The sequence below is a fragment of the Polyergus mexicanus genome, unplaced genomic scaffold (genome assembly GCF_030449975.1).
Source record: "Polyergus mexicanus isolate NDT 795.1 unplaced genomic scaffold, iyPolMexi1.0 SCAF_13, whole genome shotgun sequence".
NCBI classification, from domain to species: domain Eukaryota; kingdom Metazoa; phylum Arthropoda; class Insecta; order Hymenoptera; family Formicidae; genus Polyergus; species Polyergus mexicanus.
Genome location: NW_027223333.1, coordinates 4,135,496 through 4,160,691, shown reverse-complemented (window position 1 = coordinate 4,160,691; position 25,196 = coordinate 4,135,496). Strand labels below are relative to the sequence as shown.

The 25,196-nt window shown below is 43.3% G+C and overlaps 2 protein-coding genes across 2 annotated transcripts; both read right to left on the bottom strand.

Annotated features, from left to right (window-relative positions):
* Positions 1-17,817: 17,817 nt before the first annotated feature.
* Positions 17,818-19,815, bottom strand: LOC138938966 (putative autophagy-related protein 11). Its single transcript, XM_070306382.1, has one exon. The coding sequence runs from the start codon at positions 19,813-19,815 to the stop codon at positions 17,818-17,820; it is 1,998 nt and encodes a 665-aa protein (XP_070162483.1).
* Positions 19,816-22,361: 2,546 nt separating this feature from the next.
* On the bottom strand, positions 22,362-24,611 carry LOC138938860 (uncharacterized). Its single transcript, XM_070306205.1, has 2 exons — positions 23,156-24,611; positions 22,362-22,588 (listed from the first exon to the last, which is right to left on the bottom strand). Exon 1 carries the CDS (start codon positions 24,535-24,537, stop codon positions 23,494-23,496), a length of 1,044 nt encoding a protein of 347 aa, XP_070162306.1. The 5' UTR covers positions 24,538-24,611; the 3' UTR covers positions 22,362-22,588; positions 23,156-23,493.
* Between the last annotated feature and the right edge of the window lie 585 nt (positions 24,612-25,196).

Below are 25,196 nucleotides of genomic sequence, written 5' to 3'. Positions count from 1 at the left end.
AGTTTTTGTCCTTAGGGATTAAGATCATAGCATGAGTTAAAACAATACACAGATTAAACAGCATAGGAGAACAAGTTATTACCTCCCATCACCATCCTGCTCGGGGATGGCATCCGCATGCACCCACAGTTAAATGCAATCGCGGTTATCAGCGGAAATACTGTATAGAGTTCAAATTTCTAAAATCACCTTCTCATACAATCAGCTTACGTGAGACCATCCCTTTATATGTGTATGTTTCACCTAATTTACTCTATCCCCCTCGTTTCATTCAGAGATATACACACGCAAGCATGGATGCGACACAGTTTCCATGTCACCGTGCATATTATGATAGGATTCCATCATCAATATCACACTTACATTTTCAAACATAGCCAGAGACTCCCGAACCTCAAGTGTGCCGAGAAGTTCAGTATAATTCAGTATAATTCAATATAATCTATACAATCAATATGATCTCAGTACAAATATAAATGCAAGTGCAAATATAAATGTAAATGCAAATGTAATCTCCTGGGCGGGTATACATAGTCCCTTTTCTTTACTCTACTTAATTCCTCTTTATACACAAACTTCCCATCGAGACTCAATAATCTGATCTGATAAGAGTCTGTGTATTTTATCAACAGCATTTAATTCGTTAATATCAGCGTCGTAATATTCTTAGCTATCAATTCCATATTATACGATATGAGTGGCCTTCACTTGGACACAGTACAATTGGACACGGTGCAAATGGACACGTTACAAATGGACACGAGATTGTGCACACGGTTCAATTGGACACAGTGCATTTGGACACAGTAATTTTGGATACAGTAGCTTTTGGACACATAAGAAAATACGCATCGTTTACTTGGACACCGCTCACTTGGACACTGTTCATTTGGACACCGTTCGTTTGGACACAGAAAGATGCGCACCGTTCATTTGGACACCGTTCGTTTGGACACCGTTATTTGCCCACCGTTCGTTTGGACACCGTTCATTTGCCCACCGTTCGTTTGGACACCGTTCATTTGCCCACTGTACGTTTGGACACCGTTCATTTGCCCACCGTTCGTTTGGGCACCGTTCATTTGTCCAGCCAGAGGAGACGTTCCAGTCTAATTGGAACGTCCAGCTCCTCCACCAACTTCACCCGGGGAACCCCCCGCCTTTTGCGGGGAGACCCCCCGGGCGAACCGGGAAGTTCTAGCCGGGAGGGGGGCTTCGCGCGACGAGTCGCGTCGAGCTCCTCCTTTAGCTCGCGGATCTCCCGTTGGAGATCCGCATTGCGGTCTCCGAGGGACTTTATGTCCCTGCGGAGGGCCGCTAGCTCCCCTTTCGCCTCGTTCTGTTGGGCTCTCTCCGCCAGGGTGCTGGCCGTTACCCTGACAAGGGCCGCGGCCTCCCTGAGCCTCTTCTGGAGAGAGCCCTGCAGATTTCCGGAGCAGACGGCGATACGGTCGATGGCCGCCGCCTGCTCCATACTCCGCGCCGCGATATCCGGGGTCGGGGCCTTCCAAACCTCTTCGGCGCATTCCGCCTCATAGGCCCGAAGGCCCCTATTTGGCGGAGGGAGCATCCTCCGATAGGGCTTTCTGGGCCCTACGCTCCCTCTCCTTCTCCTGCTTGCGGGCGGCCTCCTCCTCGCGTTTCTCGCGGAGGCCTACGAACTCGCCCGTGGTGGGCGGTCTCCCGCGTCCCCTCTTCTTTGGGAGGTCGTCCACCTCCATTGCGTCCTCTTCGGGAGACGCGTGGTCCTCCGTACCCTCGCTGGCCAGCGAGGTCTTGGAGGAGGAGACGGGGGTGGAGCGATTGCTGCCCCCCCGCGACGCACCTTCCACCTTCCCGCCATCTTGGCGGGTGAGGCTCTGGCCCCGACCCGCCTCGTCCCGACTATACGGGTGCGCCCTCGCAGACGTGACCGAGCGCGACCGGGACCCCGACTTTGATGAAGCCGGGCCCGGCCAGTCGATCCTCCGCACGACCACCCTTATCTCTCTATCATCGGCGATAGTCCGCTCGCCAGGGGTGCTCGTCGGCAACACCCCTGGTGGCCCGTCGTTGGATGACGACGAGGGGGGAACCGGAACTGTATCCCCCTCCCCCGCCGGTCGCTGTGGGATCCGAAGCCCACTGCGGCGGTTAACGTTTTATCTTTATTTGTACCGCTCATTGTGTATCAAAGAAAGATGGTTTGATTTCGGTGTTTTCCTTCATCTAGGCCGATTGGCTTCACCACGCATACGAGCTCGGTCTACCCGAGATTTTTTCTAGAGGTTACCTACCTCGCCACCTCACTCGATCACCCCTTCCCTAACAAACATACATCCCACACCCATAACCCATACATCCCCCACAATCCCACACAACCCCCCATAAAAACCTCATAAACCCCCCAATAACCCCCCACAATACCCCAATCCATTCCACAACACATACATCCAAAATAAATAAAAATAAAACACATTCTCGCGACGATTGAGATGTGTGGTGCACTCTTAGACTCTTTCCAAGACCGGAAGGGGAGCCCCTCCACCACGGCAAGGTGGTGCACCATCCGAGGGGGAGCGACTCCAACCTAACCTAACCTTTTTTTTTTTGCGATAGGAGGAGAAAATGCCTTATGCACACCTGACCACCCGGTGTGTGGTCAGGTAGTGTGAGACTTGCACTCACTAAAAACTCCCCCTTTTCGCGATCACAAATGGACCGCTATTGTCGGGAAGTCTGAGACTTACTTGCGTGTGAACAGTCAGACCTCTCGACAGCCCTTGAACGCCCCCCTACGTAATCAACGATAACCCCTTCCTGAGTCCTTCCCTCTTTCCCTTCCCCCCCCCAGGAAACCACCCTCCCTATTACCCTGTGAAAAAAAAAATTAATTGTGTAGTGTGTATATGTGAGTGTATAGAAATCCGTGTGTGTGTGTATGTAAATCTAACCCTAAGTATGGGCTTAAGTTATCATTTCAAGCCCACCCTGGATTCCCTGTGAAGAAAAAATTTTGCTTAAGTCCCGTTTGCATGTATATAGGGCAAGACAATAACTTAACCACTCTCTCCCACCCCCCTCTATTAAATAACTGAGAGCCTTTAGTGTTACAGCATTATAACACTGAGCTCTCGTCTAAAGACCCGGAAAAAGGCTATCTCTAAACATCATCCCGGCAGATGACACGCTAAAGGAGACACCGGCGAACGATTACCTTACCATCCATTGTCCAATGGGTTACTATTGTTACAGGGCCGTCCACAGGTATCGATCTCTTTGTCCCAAAACCCAAGGCAGTCGTCCGCATGCAATGATTATGAATGAATGTATGAAGATGAATGAATGAACGAATAAACATGCTATTCCCGACTGCCTAGTGCGATTGGGGTAGCCTCGTATGACCTGTATGTTACCAGTCTGAGTCGGGTTCCTCTGAAGGAAGACGGTTGCGCCTCGATCTCTCTCGGCGCCTTTCCTCATCTTCCTTGTCGCGCATTACTTTTTCTACGAAAGCTGAAAAGGATAACCACTTCTCTTCTGTCTCCAGAATCGCCTCTACCACGTCACCTAGAACGAAGTCTCTATTCAACCCGAGTGCACGCTTCAGTCTGATTCTTTCTGGATCCCAAGCGGGACACTCTCAGGGTGTGCAGAACGTCATCGGTATCTTCTCCGCAAAAATCACAGCTTGTGTCGTTCCTCTTACCAATTCTATATAAAAATTTCGAAAAGCAGCCATGACCCGTCATGACTTGCGTCATATGGAAGCTCATACTACCGTGCGTTCGCGACATCCAAGCCTCCAGCCTCGGAACCAGTACCAGTTTCGTATACTCACCCGGAAGGTTTGGTCTTTCCAAGTATCTCCTCCACTCCTCGAGCATTCTCGCGGTTTCCTCTTCTCTAACTGTGTTCCTGGTGTTTCTCTCTAGGGTGCCATTCTCTCTATGCTCATTCATACGGTCGTAAAGGCGCTTCCGCATAGGAGCGGCGAAACGTAAAGGAGGAAGTCTTGCAAGCAATGCTGCCGCGTCTCCCGAGATTGTTCTATATGCGGAGATTATTCGTTGCGCGACCGATCGTTGTATACTCACCAAACCTCTCAACGCTTTACTTGAGTTTACAGTATCGCCCCATACCGGGGCGCCGTATAGAACAACGGACATGACAACGTTAGCGTAAAGTCTGCGTCTCCTCTCATTTGGGCCTCTCAGATTAGGCATCAGTCTATTCAGAGCGCGAACTACTGTGCCAGCTTTCGTTTCGATAAACCTCATATGTTCGTTAAACTTCCACTTATTATCCACCATTATACCTAAATATTTAATACTGGGCTGAAAAGTTACCAGCGTATCGCCCACAGTGACGCCAGCGGGTAAGTTGTCTATCCCTTTTGGGTGGAAGAGAATTGCCTCGGTCTTATTGGTTGCTACCTTTAACCCTAGATTATGGATATAATTCACCACCCTAGTGACAAACACGCATGCTCTTAGATGCGTGTGCTCAATGTCTTTACCTATTACTACCACAAGGGTATCATCAGCGTAGCATATCACGTTACAGTGCTCTTCCTCCTCCGCAAGGTCAAGGACTCTGTCAAACGCGATGTTCCATAAAACCGGGCCAAGAACTGAACCCTGGGAAACACCAGCTTCCATGGATTTTTTTCGGATTTTGCCGTTCTCATCGACAAATTGGATGACTCTCTTTGACAGGTATGAATCCATGATTCTCCTGATGTACGGAGGAAAACTTTTCCTTTTCAGCGCTGTACGGATTATTCGCCAGGGTATACTATTAAACGCATTTTTTATATCTAACCCTACCACTATCGCGTATTCGTTATTAAGAACTGCGTTAAGTGTAATATCCTTTAGCTTCGTAATAGCATCGCATGTGGAACGATATTTCCTAAAACCGTATTGATTTCCCGAAAGTTCGGATTCCGGATGTTCCATTTGCCATAGATATATTCGGTTCGCTAGGATTCGCTCGAATGCCTTGGCAATTTTATTAATTAGGCAGATAGGTCTTGCCTTTGGAAGTTCCGTATGATGATTCTCGATCCGGGAGCCGCCTTTGGGAATCAAAACTAAATTTGCACATTTCCATGCATCCGGAAAAATACCTAATCTTAAACAGAGACCAAATATATATCTTATCCATTCAAGGAACTCATCGGTAACGTGCCTCCAGACTAGTCGCCGAAACCCATCAGGCTCGGGGGCCTTGGATGGCGAGGGAGAGACCTTCCTGACCACCTTGTTGACTTCACCTATATCAATATCCCATTCATCTGACCATGTAAAATTAGACCAATCCTCTATCGGATCAGCGTTTGAATTTCCAGGAAATAAAGAGTCCAACAATTTGTCTAGAAGATCTCTCTCTAGTAGTTCAGTTATGCCTAATGAAGGAGCTTTTAATTTTTTCAGGACGATCTTGTATGGCAATCCCCACGGGTCTTCATCGATGGAATCCAGTAGTTCCTGCCAAGCCTGAGACTTGAGTCTGTTTATCTCGTTGCGGAGTTCCTTGCGCTTTGACTTATAAACTAACCCTAGCTCATTAATCCTGGTTTCTGATCTTCGTTTTCTTTTAGATTTTTGCCACGCTCGCCTTGCCTTAATGCATTCTCGTCTTAGGGTGGCAGCAGAATCCTGCCACCAGTAGGCATATTTACGCGGTTTTCGAGGTCCGACTCTCTCAGCCGCCGCATCACAGGCTTCCTCCATTGTGTCGTCCAGCCATTTTACCATTGCGTCTACGTTGTCTAATTTCTCCGCTGCTGGTCCCAAGCTCCTCCAATTTAGCACCGCTGAGAAAAGGTCTTCATCGAACCTCTTGCAGTTTCATTTGCGAGGCAGCTTTCTATCCGGGGGCACCGATGGTTTGCCAGTATGGATATCAAATGATATGTATAGGTGATCCGATAATGTTTCAATTTCCTTTTCTACTCTCCAATCTCTCGTTAGATGAGTCAGGTCCGATGAGATCCAGGTCAGATCAACGATAGATGAGCCTTGGGGGCGTACACAAGTTGGCTTTTCACCTATATTAGCTATCCTAAGGTCCCTTTCTGCCGCCCACCTGGATAGCAGAAAGCCTCTTCTGTCGGTAGAGTTGGACCCGCAACCTAACCTTTTTTTTTTTTTGCGAGGGAAGAAAATGCCTTCTGCACACCTGACCACCCGGTGTGGCCAGGTAGTGTGGGGCTTGCACCCACTAAAAACTCCCCTCTTTCCGCGATCCCATCTGGACCTTACCATGTCGGGACACCGAAGCCCTATTGTCCATATGTCATTCGGTACCCCAACAGCCCTGACATAACCCCTCCGTAATCCGACTAGAACCAGCCCTTCCATAATCCCTCCTGCCCCCCCCCTCCTTCTTACCCTGGCACCTGCCCGTCCCTCCTCCCTCCTTAATTAATTAAAACCCTGTGTGTGTGTGTAAGTTATTATTTAAACCCAATGTGTCCATGATTGCGTGTGTGTGAATGTGATCTGTGTGTGTGTGTATGTATCCCCCCCCCCTTCGCTCCCTCCTAGCAAACCCTAGAAAGAGACAAGTCTCGTTATAACGAGATCCCCCTGGGTCCATATATTATTATTATTATTATTATTATTATTATTATTATTATTAAATTTAAGTTACAATTAAACCCAGTACAAAAACAAGTGATAATAAATGACAATTCCCGCGATGTTGCTAACCCTGTAAGTATGCCCTGTAGTGTAATCACCCTCCCTTTTTTTCCCTTACTTCCCCCCCTCCCCCAACCCATCTATATCTTTATCGCGAAGTCTAGTATTTATTATTATTATAAACTAATAAAAATGATTCGCGCTAATATTAATTAATTAAGACTGGTTCTATCCTCATCTATCAATGCCCCGTCCCAAGTGCTTCCAACGTTGTTCCAAATTTGCTTTAAGCGAATTGGATGACGCTAGGGGAAGAAATATCCCTAGGTGACATATGGAATCATCCAATGGAATCATCCAATCTCATTATCTTCCTCAGGACTAAGATTCCCGACTCTCTCTCTCTTGTCTCCTCTCTTGGTCCTCTCTCTCTCTTCATTACTTTTGTGCATACCCCATAATGGCCGCCCAATCTAATCAGTGGTCTGATGATCATGCCTGCCTTCTGTTCCACATATTTAAACTACTCATTAAAATTAAAATTACTTCTATTTACATTGACCTGTATAAATTTAACATTCATTTTAATTCATTACCTAACCTCTCTTTTTTAGGTGTAAATCGCGATTTTGGTATATTAAAATTAGTTCTAAAATTAGTTCTAATCCTACTGATTTTGTCCGCCTTGCAAACATTAGAACCAAGTCTGTGGTTCGGATCTTTATCCTCCGCAACGCAGAGTTTGCATATTGGAGGAGAACCACAATCACGAGCCAGATGTCCAGGTTCTCCGCATCTAAAGCACAGTTTACCAAAGTCTGTCTCAGATGTACAAGCTAGTCTCACATGACCGAACTTCCAACATCTAAAACACTGAACGGATCTAGATTCAAGTAAGTCCACTCTAGCCTGAGTCCAGCCTATCTTGATCCTCTTCATACTTGCTATACTTATTGCTGCTGATAGAGGGCATTGTGCCCAGATTGTGAACAGCCCATTCCTCATGGGTCTGATAGGGCCAGTCTTGATGTCGTCTGCTCTGCATTTTCCATTCTTAGCAATAATGTCGAGTACTTCATCTGCAGTGACCGAATCGTCCAGTCCTACCAGCCGGATTTCTCCTTTAATAGTAGGTCTTGCCACTTTAGCTTGGTCTTGTAAAATATTTTTCAATTTATCCGCTAGTGCATCCGCCTTATCTGGACCATCCGGTCCAAAAACCTCTATGATCATGCCACCATTGGCGGCTTTTCGGACTTTAGTCGATTCAATCGTTAGATCGACTAGCGAAACACCCACTCTAGCCTTATTCAAAACTTCCGCGTAAGTAGGACCTTCTTTTTTACAGGTAATTAATATTGCCGAGGCTTTAGGCGGTCTCTTAATTCCGATAGTAACGTTACCTCTAGTATTATCCAAGCCCCGTTGATTTTCCTTAGGGTCCTTTCTATCTTTTCTTTTCCTGCCCAAGACTTTAGTCCATTTCTCCTTGTCCGCTAACTGTGAAGGTCCTGCAGTGTCATTATTTGTGACTCTTCTTGAGTTTATCTTATCTGGGTTCCCTTTAGTTATGCTTCCCTTATCCTGTCTAGGGGGAATTAACTGGGTGTTGGATATAATCCTTAATCCAGCTTTTGGGATGCGTTGAGGCAGTGGACTTTCCCTTGATAACTTGGAGTCACTGTCAGTTTCATTCTCTCCTGTCCTTTTACTCTTCCTTAGTTCAGCCCTTTTCTTAACCAGTTCCTTAATTTGTTTGCTAATATTGCTTTCCATTTCTTTTGTTTCAGATTTGCCGCTAGGGTTCTCCGTCTCCATCACCAGAGGATCTTCAGGATTGCTGTCCGCACTTAACCCAGAACCGATGCGGTTCTGCTTTTCAACAGGTAAGTCCATTATACTCTGGTTACTATATTTAATGTCCCCTTTAACCGGTCCATTTGATATATCCTCTTCTTCTGTTTCTTTACCTTGTAGTTTCCTCAGTTTTCATTGAGTGACGCGTAAAGATTCTCTAGCCTTCCTCTTGTCTTCTTCAGCGTCGTCAAGTTTGTCCCTTAGTTCCGAGACTTCTTTCCTAAGCTCCTTGTAGCCGCGCCTTCGAATTACACGTCCACATTAACAGAATTTATTTGTTTCGCCGATCGGAGAGATAGGACGTAAATGATTTGTCCGGGTTTAGTTTGTTGAAAAGTGTTTATTCCTTTCGACACCAACTCCCGGACCGTCTTAGGTAATCGCACGCGACAGCAAGATATGAGCGGACACGCGAATTATCGTTTAACTATAACTTTATGAGCGTTAGGCGTTCGGTGTGCTCCCGGTGAAGGCTTGCGACGAAGTGTCTTAACGAAAAGCCCTTCTTTCCGATCCACGCACAAGAATCCCGGTTGATACGGGTACTACAAAAAAGGAGGAATTTCGATCGTTCGATTCCGAGAGCCAATCGGCTATCGACAACGAGGTGTTTGTCAGAATCGAATGATACGAAGAAACTACAAAAACGGAATGAAAACAAGGCTTCGCACGTAACGTCTCGCTTTAGAACGTTCGAGAAACAAAATTAATAATATAATTTATAAAACGCTTACTTTCTTGAACACTCCTCAAACATAAGTCTCATTTGTTCGACCTCTCTTTCTCTTAAGGCGTCTTTCCTTTTTAATTTCTCCATCTCGTCTAAAAGTTCCCTGTTTTTTATCTTGAGGTACGCAGGGTCCCCAAAAGCCTCGGACTTGAAAATTAACGTGTTGATAACGTCTTTTGCCTTCTCTAAATCTCTTCTCATTTTTCCACTAAAGCCACCCTGTAGGTTCTTACTTCTCGCCCTCATGCTCTCAATTCTATCAAGGCAGCCTAGGCCAAGAGCCCCCACATTAGTGGCCCCCATTATTCTAAGGTCCTGCGGGGCGAAGTCTTGATTTTCTTCCTCGTCATCTGAAGAGACGATGATCCTACTCGCCCTTTTAGGTTTTATTTTCGAGGAATCCAGGGATTTTCTTCTGTCGCTCCTGCAGCCTGACCCAGAGCTCTCCTCAGTCTCTGCAGACATTAACTCCTGTGGTGATTTTATAGTAGCAGTATCCCTAGGTTTAGGGATAAAGGTGTTAACCTAATTGCTTCTTTACTAGCGACTGATCCAATGCTCTCCTCATCACTGGGAGTGATTATATCTGGAGATGCTTTAGCCTTTCTTTTGCTCTTGGTTTGCTCGGTGGTGGCTATAGGATCCAGAGTTTTCTTCCCAAAACTATTGTTTAGCTCTCGTTGATGTTCAATAAGATTCCTTGGGGGAGAGCAGCAGTCAATGAAAGTCGTCTCCCATGTCTCGACGGTAGCATCATCATGCTCCACGCCCGTCGGCGACTGTGAAGCTATGTTTATATCAAGCCCTTCGTTTGATGAAGACAGACGAGCCACAGGGACCGTAGGGCTCGTCCGCCTGCCGCTGGAGGTCCGAATCTCCTGCGGCGGTAACTTCTCTTCCTTATCCAGATTCATATCCATATTGAGTAATCCTTGGTTTGTTTTTCGGGGTGGCCTTCCCCTAGGACGGCCGGCTGCGCTACGCCTGCGAGCCCGTCCTGCCCGTATCATATCATTAAATTCATTATTCCATACATCATTATCATGGTCCGAGGGTTTCGCGGTGGTCGTCATCATTTTCATTAGTCGCCCTGGTCCTATGGGCAATAATGGCGGGAGCGACGATGCGTTTTTAAGCAATAATGACTCATTGGGGTCAAAAACCCCAAGAGAGATATCTTCCAGACTCTTCTGTTCACGATAATCCTCCTCTGGTTGATAGATTCGCAGAGTCGTGAGATTTATTGATTCATAAGAACTCCCTAAACCGAAGTTTCCAGTCTTCATATCTTTTGGATAGTTTAACTCTTCTCTTTCCAGATATAACTTACGGAGAGCATCTAGATCTTGTTGTAGGTCTCTGATCCTGTCTTCCTGTCCATTGGCTTTATTCAGGATATGCTCTCTGTCCTCTTCCAATTTAGCCACTGTGCGACACAACTCACCAGAGAAGTTGAGGATCATATCCACAGTCAATTGCAGTTTGGCTCTAAATGTAGGAGGAACTGCCTTTAAGAGCTCTATTAACACTTCGATTAATTTCTCATAGTCCATCACTTCATTGCCGCTGGTTGTTTGCATCACAGTATTTTCGTCCGATTCAAAGAGAAGTTTACTGTTTCCCTTCTGAGGCCCTTCTCTTGCTGACGACGAGGGGAGTCCAGGGATCATAGGCCCCCACCCGCCGAGCCCCGGGAGATCCGAGCATCCCTGCGCTGGTAAGTCTTTATCCTTATTTTTAACCATTTCATTTTGTTTTTTAGTTCTAGACGGTTGCAAACGCAAAAGGGCCCGACTATACCCGTATACATTCACTCTTCCTATATTTATAATTATTTATTTAAGTATTTCAATGTGTGTGAAAGTCCTTCATAAATGCAGACAACAGCTATAAATCTGTGTAATCTACTTGCTCAAATCCTAAATTACAGATAGTTTCTAGCATTTGACGTACAGCGCGGGAATTAAAGTTTTCGAATATTCCTGCAATAAGATCAGCGTTATGTCAGCATCTATACGACCGCGCGTGCTGTCGTATTGCGCGTACGCACTGCAGTAATAGCACACAAGCATTTTCAGTACAGTCCATCTTTCCATGATCAGAAAATTTGCAGGCGCAATCGCTGCGCACGCGCATCACGTATGCGCACGCATCGCATTAATATGCGCACCCCATAATTACGAGTATTCCATCTATAACTTCATTTAAATACAGTGTTTAAATCTCATGTACTATTTCTCATAGCTTCTTATCCATGTTAGAGCGCAATCGCTCAACCCTTAAATCGCAATAGTTCCTAGCATCCTATCATGAAACAGAGTAATTTAAACTATTCTTTTCCAGTACCATTCTACCATTCAGATCCAGAGTAAACAGATAATCGAAAATAAAGCAAAACAAGTATATCACGCGCGCGTCCTTTACTACTATTAATTTCCCGGTATATATTTAAATGGATGCTCAGGTACCTAGGATGTATCATATTATAAGAAATACCGGCCTTATGCCACACCAACAGTACCGCACGCGCCCCCGCATTGCGCATGCGCATCGCGCTACAACGATAGCGCGCAAGTATCCCAGCTACAGTTTAGTCTAAACAGACCTCCATTTCTCAGTCGAAACACCTCACATGCGCGCCCGCCGCGCGCGCACATCACGCATGCGCATACACCGCACCAGAGCGCGCACTTCACAACTCCAAGCATTCCATCCATATACTTATTCAGTTACATTATTTAAACCTCCCATATGATTCTCGATAACTTCCTGTTCATGTTGGTCACATTCGCTCGACCTCTAAATCCTAAATAGTTCCCAACATCTTTGCATGAAACACGGAGGCCAGGATAACCCGGACCATGCTCTTTGCTTACATTCTTCATTTCAGTTTCCTCGCCTAGAAAACCCAAAACAAATGATAGAGCATAGCAAAATATCACGCATACGCCGTTACTACTATTAGCTTCCCGGTGTGTATTTAAACGGATGTCAGACACTTTAACGTGTATCATATTATATTATATTAAACAGACATCCGCATTATGTCGCGTCCATAGCACAGCGCGCGCAGTCGCATTACACATGCGCACCGTGCTACAACGATAACACGCTAACACCCCAGCCGCAGTCCAGCCTAAACGGACCTCCATCCTTCAGTTAGGACACCATGCACGCAAACTCGCCGCTCACGCGCATCGCTCATGCGCACGCCCGCACCAGCATGTGCCCCTCATAGTTCTGAAATTCCGTCTGTAGGTTTACTTAATTACAGTATCTAGGCTTCATATATTTCCATGACCTCTTATTCATATTGGCGCACATTCGCTCAACCCTTAAATCATAAATAAATAGTTATTGGTGCTTCGACAAAAATTATCAGTATGCTTAAGCTATGCTTTTCAGTAACATTATTTCACTTAATAATCCAAAATAAAGCAAAATAAAGCAAAAACAATGTCACGCATGCGCCATTTACCACTGTTAACTTTCCGGTGTATATTTAGACGGATATTCAGACATTTAGCGTGTAACATGTTATAATAAATAAGAGTATCGGCGCTAAATCAACGTTCACTGTTCCTCGCCCGCAATCATGTCACGAATGCGCATCACGCTACAATCTCCACCTTTCCATCACCATATTACATAAATTTGAGTATTTCAGTTCAAGCTTCGATACAATGTTATTCGGGTTGATTCAAGATCTGCACGCGTGAGTAGTGCGCCCGAGGGCACGTCGCACTCCAGAAGTGCGACACCCCGCGTGCAGCCCTGGGACCCCTTTACCCCGTCTATTTAATATTGTCCTAATTGATCGTATCTATTTCCATCAATGAATAACATAAACAATGAATCGCAACATTTTAACGTCGGATTACAATACACGACAACAGTCTATGTGCTTTTCAGCCAGAGTCGAGATTTCTCTCTTTTATCCTTAAGCTGGGTTCAAGGTCCGAACCCGGCATTCTATCAATACTTGTGATATTTACTTATAATAAATTGAGTCGAATCAGCTTAAATAGTTGAAAATAATTTAGAATTCAAAATCATAGTCATAATTGTTATAACGCCTCTAACTCCTAGTATCACCAATACCCTTGCGCTCACTTTACTAGTCTTATTTACCAAGCTAGTTATCTCGTTTTTCTATTACAGCAAAACTGCATTAACCTACTCAGATATCTCCTCCATTAATTATGAATATCATTCCAGTTAAAAATTCTCGTGAAAACTTCAGCTCCTTTAGAATTCTAGTAAGATAACATCAACAGTCGTCTTCCTGGTAGTTCACTAGTTCTTTGCATTCATAACTAAAGACTTTTGCGAATTTACAACTTTGTGAGTTTCTTTCGAAAGTTATACAGTTTCGGTTTATCAATAACAATCCATTCCATTCTAACAGCAAATCCGTAAAATCAAAAATGACAAACACGGTACACAGCACATCGCCAGTTCCGTGTCAGTTCTCTCTCACTGTAGTGCATTTGATTTTAGCACTTGCGAAGTCTCACTCGACGCACACATCCTGAATTCCTCTTGGCATCTTCTTTCAATAAAGGGAGGCAGCTTTTAACGTTGACGATGCAATCCACATAGTTTAGGGTTTTATCCCAGCGCAATATTCCTCAACAATATCAGCGTAAATTCCAGGTCCTTGCCACGCTGATTACTAATCTATGATATTCATATTGAACGAAGGCCGGTGCAGTAATGACATACCCGCGTGTATGTTACCCATTCCCCAGCATCCTCAGATGCTACTAGAGCATCCCGGACACGCATCCCTTTTCTCAATATATTTAAATCAGCTAGAGTATCGAAATTTTCATTCTGTAGATTATTGAAATCAACAGGAGGCTCATACGGTTATTACCAGGACTTCAAGACATCCTCTCAAGCCAAAGTCCGTCCGCCATTTCATCTTAACCTTTTTTTTTTTTTTTGTTGCGAGAGGGGAGAAAATGCCTTCTGCACACCTGGCCACCCGATATGACCAGGTAGTATGGGGCTTGCACCCACTAAAAACTCCCCTCTTTCCGCGATCCCCTCTGGACGTATTTGTGTCAAACCGTCGAAGTCCTATTGTTCATATGTCATTCGGCGATCCAACAGTCCTGACCTGACTCCTCCGTAATCCGACCAGAACCAGCCTACCCATCACCTCCTCCCTCCACCCCCCCTTCCCCCCTCCCCCTGGCTCCTGCCCTTCCCTCCACCCTCCTTACAACCCTGTGTGTGTGTATGTGTTATCTTTAATTGTTTGTGTGTATGTGTTTGTATACTAATGTGTGTTGTGTGTATCTTTCCCCCTATATTCCCCTCCCCCCCTTTACGGTCCCAAGAAGGGACAATCTCGTCGTACGAGACCCCCCTGAGCCCATTTAATTAATAAATAAATATAAGTAACCCACTTTATAGTGTGCCCTGTAAGTATAATATTCGTCTGTCCTCCCTTTCCCTCCCTTACTTCCCATCCCGTTCTATTCCCTATCGCGAATTCAAATTTTTATTGAGATAATAAGAAAGGATTCGCTCCAAGAAAGAAGTGAATCGAGGCTAGTCTTTTTTATCGCCCACGCGATACTCCACCCTGTATGCTTCCAAGCATCAATCTAACTTGCCACGGCAATTCAGATGACGCTAGAGGAAGAAATATCCCTAGGCGACATATGGATTGATTCGCTTTACGTCTCAATCGCTCGTGACGCTATCTTCCTCAGGACTAAGATTCCTGACTCTCTCACGTCTCCTCTCTTCGTCCTCTTTCTCCCTCATCACCTTCTGCACGAACCCTGCAAAGATCGCCCAGTTGTTTTCCGAGCTACAGGCAGCCTCCACAACGTTCGCCAAGGTAAACTCCCTAGTTAATCCTAGTGCCCTCTTTAATCTAATTCTATCTGGGTCCCATGCCGGACACTCCCTCATAGTGTGCATAACGTCATCTGGATTTTCCCCACAGAGATCGCAGCATCTACTGTCTCTTTTCCCAATACCGAATAGGAATTTCCCAAAACACCCGTGCCCAGAGAGGACTTGTGTCAGATGGTATGATATACTACCGTGTTCGCGATTCAACCAAGATTCGAAACTAGGCATTAGTGCAAGCTTCGTGAACTCACCTGGGTGATTGGGTAACTCTAGGTATGCGCGCCATTCATTGAGCATAATGGTTAGTTCATACTCCCTAGTGACATTCCTAATTTCTCCAGAGTATGTACCATTGTTTCTGTGCTCCTTGATTTGTTCGTAAATGCGTTTGCGCATTGGTGCCACGTACCTTAATGGTGAAATCCGAGCCAGCAGTAACGCCGCATCCCCAGAGACGGTTCGGTATGCCGAGATAACCCGCTGAGCAATGGATTTTTCCAATCTTACTAGTGACTTTAAGAGTTTACTAGACGCCAACGCATCCCCCCATACTGGCGCTCCATAGAGCAATACCGACGTGACAACATTTGCATAAAGGCGCCTGCGTTTTTCGTCAGGTCCCCTGAGATTAGGCATTAGTCTGTTTAGAGACCTGATAATCTTGCTTGTCTTTTGCTCCGCGAATTTAAAGTGGTCATTAAAACTCCACTTAATATCTATTAAGATCCCTAGATATCTCATGGAGGACCCAAATCTAACCGTGTTGTCACCGATCATCAACGATTCGGGTAGTCCAGTCGACCTCCTTGGGTGAAATAGTAAAGCCTCCGTTTTATCTGTAGCCACCTCTAAACCCAACTCAGCAATATAATTAACCACCCTGGTGACAAAAACCCCGGCTTTTAATCTGGTGTCAAAGATATCCAACCCGGTTACAATAATTAGAGTGTCGTCTATATAACACAAAATAAAACAATTATTTTCCTCATCCGCCATGTCCAGGACGCTATTGAATGTTCCATAGAATAGGCCCTAAAACAGAGCCCTGAGGAACACCAGCCTCCATAGGTCTCTTATGCCTTGTACCGTTTTCAGCGACATAAAATACTGATCTGTCAGACAGATACGCATCTATAATCCTCCTTATGTACGGTGGAAAGTTCTTAATTTCTAAGGCCCGGCGCACAATCCTCCATGGTATACTATTGAATGCGTTCTTAATATCTATTGAAACCGCAATCGAATATCCTCCTCTGTCCACAATAGAGGTTGTAATATCTTTGAATTTTACCAGAGCATCGCAAGTTGAAAGACCCTTCCTGAATCCAAACTGGTTAGGCGCGAAGTCCGAATCTGGGTGCTCTACCTGCCAGTCAAAAATTCTATTGGCAATAATTCTTTCAAAGGCTTTCGCAATTTCGTCTATTAGACAGATCGGTAGTTTAATTGACATCCCTATTTACTGTATTACCTCCTTGAGAACCAGGGCCTTTTGTGTTAAAATTAGTCCTAAGTCTGCTAACCTTGCTGTCCGCTTTACAAAAGTTGGAACCGAGTCTATGGTTCGGATCCTTACCCTCTTCAACGCAGAGCTTACACACCGGGGGGGAATTGCAGTCCCGAGCTAAATGGTTAGGTTCTCCACATCTGAAGCACAGCCTGCCAAAATCCATCCCAGACGTACATGCCAGCCTTACATGCCCAAATTTCCAGCATCTGAAGCATTGCACGGGCCTAGACTCCAAGAGGTCCACTCTAGCCAGGGTCCATCCAATCTTGATCCTCTTCTTGTTAGATATCTCGATTGCCGCCGACAGAGGGCATTGTGCCCAGATTGTAAACAGCCCATTTCTCATGGGTCTGATAGGACCAGTCTTGATATCTTCCATTCTACATCCCCCGTCTTTAGCTATGACATCCAGTACTTCGTCTATGGTTACCGAATCATCCAATCCTATTAATCGGATTTCTCCCTTAATGGTTGGTCTAGCTATCTTGGCTTGATCTTTAAAAATGTCTCTTAATTTCTCCGCCAGAGCGTCTGCATTGGCGGATCCCTCAGGCCCAAGGATCTCTATGATCATATTACCATTGGCTGCTTTCCTGATCTTGGTCGAGTCAATTTTTAGATCTCCTAATGACACTTCTAGTCTTGCTTTATTTAAGACTTCTGCGTAAGTAAGACCTTCTTTCTTGGTAGTAACAAGAATCGCAGCCGTTTTAGGTGGTCTCCTAGTTCCTAAGTTGGCCTTCACTTCTCTATTTTCAGCAATTGTTTTAGTAATATTGCCTAAGTTTCCCGCATCTTTTCTGGTCCCAGAGGCGCGGTCAGAGTCCTGTTGATTTCTCCTGGCTCTTGTCTTGCCTACTACTTTGCTCCATTCTTCTTTGTCTGCAGAATGTGAGGGTCCTGCAGTGGTACTCAGATTTTCTAAATTATCTGAGTTCGAATTACCCATGTTGCCTTTATTTATTCCCTCTTTGTCATATCTAGGGGGGACAGTTGAACATTTGACTTGATCCTCGGTCTAGGTCTAGGGGTACGCTGGGGTAGTGGATTCTCCTTGTGTAATTTAGAGTCACTTCCTGTTTCAATACTTCCAAGCTTACTTCGTTTCCTTAACTCCGCCCTTCTCCTGACTAATTCCTTAATTTGCCTATTAAAGTTCTCTTCTGTTTCTTTTGTTTCAGGTCCAGGTCCATCCCTCTTTGGAGTTGCAGCCGCCATCACCGGAAGATCTTCGGAGTTAGTTTCCATGTATGAAGATTCTTTTTCATCAATAGGTAAGTCCAGTACCTTTTTGTTATCTTTAGCCCTGTAGGTAGTATCTTTTTCTTTTTTTTTTCAGGTTCAACTATCGGATCCTCTTCTTCTATTTCCTTACCCAGTGCTTTTTTTAGTTTATACTGGGTGATGCGTTGAGACTCTCTTGCCTTCCTTCTATCCTCTTCCAGTTCATCCTGCTTGTCTCTAAACTCAGAGACTTCTTTTCTGAGCTCTTCTACTATAGCTCTCATTTCTTCAAGCTCTCTTTCTCTTAGAATATCCTTCAGTTTTAATTTCTCTATCTCAGCTGTTAGCTCTATGTTTTTAATTTTTAGATAGGCGGGATCCCCGGAGGCTTCGGATTTGAAGATTAGAGTGTTGATTACCTCTTTAGCTCTCTCCAGATCTCTTCTCATCCTTCCACTTATACCTCCTTGTAGATTTTTGCTTCTTGCCCTCATATTTTCAATTCTCTCTAAACAATCTAGGCCCAAGGCCCCCACATTAGTTGCCCCCATAATCTTCAGGTCTTGTGGGGCAAAATCCTTATTTGCTTCTTCCTCGTCCGAAGAAATAATGATTCTATTTGATCTCCTCGATCTTGTTTTCAGAGATTGTAGGGATTTTCTTCTTTCGCTCTTGGATTCCGATTCGGAGCTCCTTTCGGTCTCCACAGACATGAGCGACTCCAAAGATGAATCCCCGACGGTGACTTCAGCTTTAGGATTAGTGGATTGAGCCCTCTTTTTCCTTGGCCGGAGTTTCCTCAGGTTAATTCCTTCTTTTTTACTACCGCCTTTCTCCTCATCACTGGGAGTGATTACATCCGGAGATGTTTTGGCTTTCCTCTTGCTTTTACTACCAGGTTCCGGAGTTACCTTTTTTCCAAAGCTTCTATTTAGCTCCTGCTGATGTAATATAATTCCCATAGGAGGAGAGGAGCAATCGACAAAAGTCGTCATCTCTAACGGATCTTCAAATATCTCGACGGTAGCATGTTTATCCTCCACTCCCGTCGGCAGTCGTGGAGAGAGCCCTTCGTTGGATGAAGACGAACGAGCCTCAGGGACCGTAGGGCTCGTCCGCCTGTCGCTGGAGGTCCGACTCTCCTGCGGCGGTAACTTTTCTTTTCCATTTAAATTCATGTCCATATTAATTAATTCTTGGTTTGTTATTCGGGGTGACCTTCCCCTAGGACGACTAGCTTCACCGCGCCTGCGAGCTCGTCCTGCCCGTTCCATTGTCAAAAAGCCGTCCGTGCGAAAATCGTTCGAATTGTCCAATAGTGTAGCCAAAGTCGTCATATTATCTAGTTTGGAAGAGGATGGAGATACAGACCATCTACCGGAGTCCTCACACCTCCTATCTTCTGGAACATCTTCCATCCATGTGCGGTCTCTTCGGTAATAGTGTTCTAGGGAAGAGAGCAGTTCCCTAGGTTCTTTAAGCTCCGTAGCGGATTCCTTTCTTGCTATTGCAGATTTCAGGTTGTCAATCTCATCTTGCAAGTTCTCAATTTGCTCCTCTTGTCTGTTTACTTTAGACATAATATATCTCCTAGCTAAATTTAGTTTGTTCATAACTGTGGACAAATCATTAATGTAAGTGAGAACCGTGTCTATCACCAAGTGAATTCTCCTTCTGTTAGAAAAGGTGTTATCACCACCCAAATCTAATAGTATTTCTAGTATTTTGGTAATTTCTTCCGGTGTGTCCTTATTGTTTGAAAAGAACTCTTGACTCCCTCGATGATAAGGGTTGTCCTTCAGTATTCTTTTGTCAGAAGTCTCCAAAGTTTCCGCTTTAAATGAATCAGTATTTTCCTCCTCTTCCTTGGTTAGCCCTACGCATGATAACGACGGGGGAGGATCAGGGTCAAGAACCCTCCTCTCGCCGAAACCTGAGGATTCCGAATTCCCCTGGTTTGGTAAATTCAGTTTACTTGGCTTTCTGTTCATTTTATTTTAATTCATGACTGTTTGCCCTAAACGACCGTAATCTACCTAGTGAATATCCCCAGGAAATCCCGGACATAGAACGCAGTCACTCGCCTAAACTTTACGTAGTCATAGGTGTTAGTTTGACTAATCCACTTAATATACGATATAGAGTCACGCTGTCATCATTCCGATGCGATTAATCTATGTGAGTATATAAGATCGAGATAAATTTTTAATTACGGCCTATTTGATTTGTTATTAATACGCATTACGCATTAGCCGGCGGGGTGACTCAACCCCAGGCGAAAGCGGCTTCGCCAATCGTCATTATTATCTTCTGATCTACATCAGTGACTGTACATCTACTTATAACCACCATTTTTGGTCGAACGAAGCTCGGCCAATCAGCGTACTGTATTTAGTTACTAGATCAAGTCTAATCAATCAGACGCTTTCAATTATGCCCGTATTACAGGTATTGACGTCAGGCGATTCACCACAGTTTCTCCCAAGGTATCACACCCCCGCCGTGGGATACAGCTGTTATCTTGGCCAGAGTACAGCCAATGAGCTTATTATATCAAGCTTACAATTAAGTTTAAGCTTAAAACTAGGCCTAAAGCTAAAGCTAACCTAATATGCGCATTTCATTCAGAAGATCAGATTCACCCTATATAATTTTCTTTTATTCTGTATAGGGTAAGACAGTTATTCTATCCTTCAGTATTACTTTCTCAATCCCGGGTTCTTAGAGATACAATTATTTAACCGTTATTATTCAATCCCCTCAGTCCACCGCGAACCAGATAAAATGAAGTGATAACAATCATTTAATTTAATTTAATCACTTGCTTGATTCTATCAAAGTTCAAGGCATCATGATCAATATGGCTTTATCAATATACACAAAAGACAAACAGGATCAGTCTCGATCCATTCAAAGTTACTGTCATTTATGATTCTACGACTATTGCCACCATATTCTAAATGTGCAATATTACTTTGTATATGAAATAAAATATGCACCTTAACTATGTACATACCTTGCAGATCCGATATCCCTGTCGAGGTGCTCCATCCGATCAATTTAATGGGGAAAATAAATTCGACTCCATTATATATATTCTTTATTTACATTTGTCAGTAAAAATCAGAGTCATAATGCAATTATGCAAAAATAAACAGCACAAGCGGTACGTAGTTGTTACATCCCATCACCATCATACTTAAAATTACATATCAACATAAAACATAAAGCAAAAAACAAGAAACAACAGTTCAATTTTTAGTTTAGGGTATAAATTTCACCCAGCTTGTATTTAAGTTGTTAAAACATCAAAATTTCCACCTAGGATCATATTGTTCTTTACTTAGCGTTGACAGGTTTTATTGCAATTTTTCGTTTGCTTATTTTAAGTACTTTTATATTAGAATTAATTAAATACCCATTATTCATACCGTAACAGCACCCAAGTATTTTACCGAATCAAATCAAACTATTTATTCCATCCTATATCTCTCATTATTCCAGTTTCATTACAATTTCAAAACATCTATTATCTTTTAAATGTTAATATTATAGTTATTATTAAATATTTAAAACTATAACAGTACATCCTCAACTCAAGTGATTTACTCACATGGTTTAAATCTTGCTGGTTTTAAATCCCCCTGCTTAATTGGATTGATTTACTCCAATCAGTAAATAGCTTATGATTCTATATATCAATTAAATTTAACTAAAGGTATTAGTATTAACATTATTAAATTTTATTAGTTGTCAATTCCCTTTTATCTCATATCAGTAATTCCTTACAATACTGCAGCGCAGTACCGCAGTATACATAATATATTTCTATAACCCACATCCTGTTTCTTCAAATCTCAAAATGCTCATATTTCATCAATCCGCCTGCACAACGCAAACATCCTTTTAAATTAAGTCAACTAATTAGCTATTCGTGTATAAGTTCTATAATATAATCACATTTAGCCGCAAAATCAAAATCTATGATTCCCAGTCATCTAAATATCAATTTAAGAGTTTAGTATTTTAATATAGTCGACTGAGTGAGTAACTTAAATTATAGTATTCATATTTGGACTCCGATTCAAGTTATAATTACATTTAGACATAAGGTCAAATACTTCTTTAGTCCTCTTAATGTATAAGTTTTAAGAATTTAAGAATTCAAGAATTTGAGAACTCAGGAATCTACTATAGTAAGCTGTGTGCATGAAACTATCCATTTTATGTGTATGTTTATCTAACTTATTTATCACTCTTTTGATTTTCCTTGACACATTCTTTCAATATCTAATACGCTGTTCAGCTAATACCACACAGTACAGACGCAACGCAGCGCGTTTCCTAATGACACCATATATATTAAGTTCTAACACACCAGAATCACATTCACATTTCCCAAGTACGTCAAGAATCTCGAACCTTCAAATATTTAGTCTCAAAGGTTCAATACAATCACCTGAGTGGGTAAAAGTTTCCATGCATATAATAATAGCAAATTTCATTCTTCATTGGCATCGACTTCACCAATTATCATTATTTTTCAATTTCATATCATCCAGTATCACTAATTCCTCATGATGTCAATTAAGTTAAGAATAATATTCCACTCAGGAGATTTCACATCTCGACATTCGTGTCGCACAATACTTCCACATTTCCACTAACACGCAGGCCCACTACAAAGTCATCCACTTCTTTCAGTGGGACGATGATCCTAATTTGGACCCATATCCCTTGTCCATTCCATTACGTTACATATTCCTAGAAACCAAATAACATTAACATACCGTAAACAGTTGTACAATAAACTCCTCAGGCAATCATACATGTTGCCAAAGTAGTTCAGCAAAAATATTTAAAAACATTCATTCATGTGCGCATTCCCCGAGCGGGTCCATCTAAATATTGTTAACGTCTTTCAGTAGCAATAGCAATAATAATAATAATAAGTAACAATAATAATAATAATAATAATCCCATATTATATTATATTGCCTTGTATCGCATTGCATTATTGGCAGTCAACAGTAGTAACGTATATTCAACGAATATGGTATAAATAAATTCTGTCTTAAGTTTCGCCTCAATAGTCACTATATCTATTGACGCGTATTTCACCAGCTATAGTGTAGTCTAATCCTGATGTCAATGCATTAACATTCTGTCTGCTACTTCAGCAGTTTCTTCCAGTATACTATTACTACATGGAATATGTTTCCACTCAAGAAACTCACACACTCAACGCTACTTAAATATGCATTAACTCAACGTTATTAATTCACCCCGGCACTTAATTTATCTGTAAATTTCAATACGTTTGACTTATACCTTAGTACCCCACAGATATTATCACAATTCTTTAAGGGGGGAGACACGATGTATGCCCCTGCATCTTCGCAGTGCTTAACGTGTGTGGATCCGATAAGGGGTTCCTCCACCTCTTTTAGATAATTCTCAGATGTGTTTTTATGGCCCTTTACATTTGCCATATATTGTAAATTTCAATTTACAGCATGATGCCTAAAACATAAATACATCAATTACACAAGTACCCAACACATAATCACCAAAAGCATATACTTCTTCTTCTTCTTCTTATTGGCTAAAGGACCTCCAATCGGATTCGTCCATACACCATCAGCTAGACGTTGCTGTAAGTTAATTGGTCAAATTGAAATGTTGTTTCTCCTGACGAAATTGTGCAAGAGGTGATGCACTCTAGTGTCGCTAGTGAAAGCGAGTGTCTGTACATCTAGTGTAATGTTGGGATCGATCTTTTTTAGTCCAGAAATGAGCAGATTAGAGCTGTCAGATGTGTCACGGCAGCCAAAGAAAGTGTGATTCAGGTCTTGAAAAGAGTGCCCGCATTGACATTCCGAAGAATCAGTGATATTCTTTCTCCAAAGATGACCCATAGTTGCAGTGTGATTAGATCTAAGTCTTGATACAAGTGTGATTACTGATCTGGGAAGTATCTCTTTGATCTTTCTATTAGTGTACCAAGGAGGCGAAAGAATGTCAGGCTTATGTGCGAAGTATTTAGTTCCTTTAATAAAACTCTCCGCTTGGATAACTCGAATGGCTCTGTCTTTTGAAAGGGATTTGAATCTAGAGTAAAGGTTGGTGTAGTGACACTTACTCAAGAGAAGAGGATCGGGGAGATGCAGAGATTCCTTGGCCAAAATATCAGCCCTCTCATTACCGTATATTCCCCTGTGACTAGGTATCCAGATAATGTGGATTTCCAATGATTGCTTAGTGCATTCAAAGAGAGAGCCCCTGATCTGGAAGACTCTTTGATGCGATTTGTTCGTTGTTGCCGGATTCGCGAGACTAGACAACACGCTCAAGGAGTCGGAGAAAATAGCCGACTTTTTTATTTTATTATTGAGTATGGAGTCAATTGCATGCTGTATTGCCAAAGCTTCAGCCTCAAAGATGGTATTATAATTATTGATTCTCTCTTTATATTCATAGCCGAGCTCCGGAGAGAACACAGCGTAACCAGTCGCATTGCCGGATTCCTCGCGAGAGCCATCGGTGTAATATGTCACGTCAAAATCGAAAGGAGCCGAGAGACGGTTGAAGATGTCATTGACATCCGTCGTATCGGTGCTTCCAATCTGGAATCCCAGGTCAGTATTGATTATAGGATCGAGGTGTCTGTACTCATACGGGAACTCCAGGTAACCAGGGAGTCGAAAGTGCATAATTTGTTCAAAAAGATTAGTATGCGCAAGATAGACATCAACCAAGTTGCAAACATTTTCTCTTTTGTTTTCAGGTCGAGTTAAGAACTCAGAGATCGTCAAATTCAAGGGATGCGATTGTCGAGACATAACCCTTGAGAGGTATTTCAAAGTGAGATTGAACCAGCGCGAATTCAAAGGGTATTCGCCGTTGATATCCAGCAAGACGTTAGTTGGGGTGGTTATCATTAGTCCTGTGACCGCACGGAGAGCCGCATATTGCAAACGATTCGCCTTTACATATGGCAGCTCCTCCAAAGGAGCGAAGGCCTGACAGCCCCAATCTAATAGCGGTCTTATATATCCTTTGTAAATGGTAATTAAATTCGAAGGATGTGCGCCCCATCGGATGCCTGAAATTGCTTTCAGAATATTAATTCTTGGTATGATACGGTTTTTCACATAATTGATATGAGCCCTCCAGTTGAGCTCCGGGTCCAAAACCACCCCCAGGAATCTAGTAGCCATGGAATATGGAATATTTCCATTACCAACCTTTAGAGTGAATTTACATCTGTTTAGCAAAATGCGGAGATTACGGGGTTTAAGAGTGGAAAAGATCATATAGTTGGACTTCGAGGGAGAGATCTCAAGTCCCAAGCAGCTGAAATATTGAACTA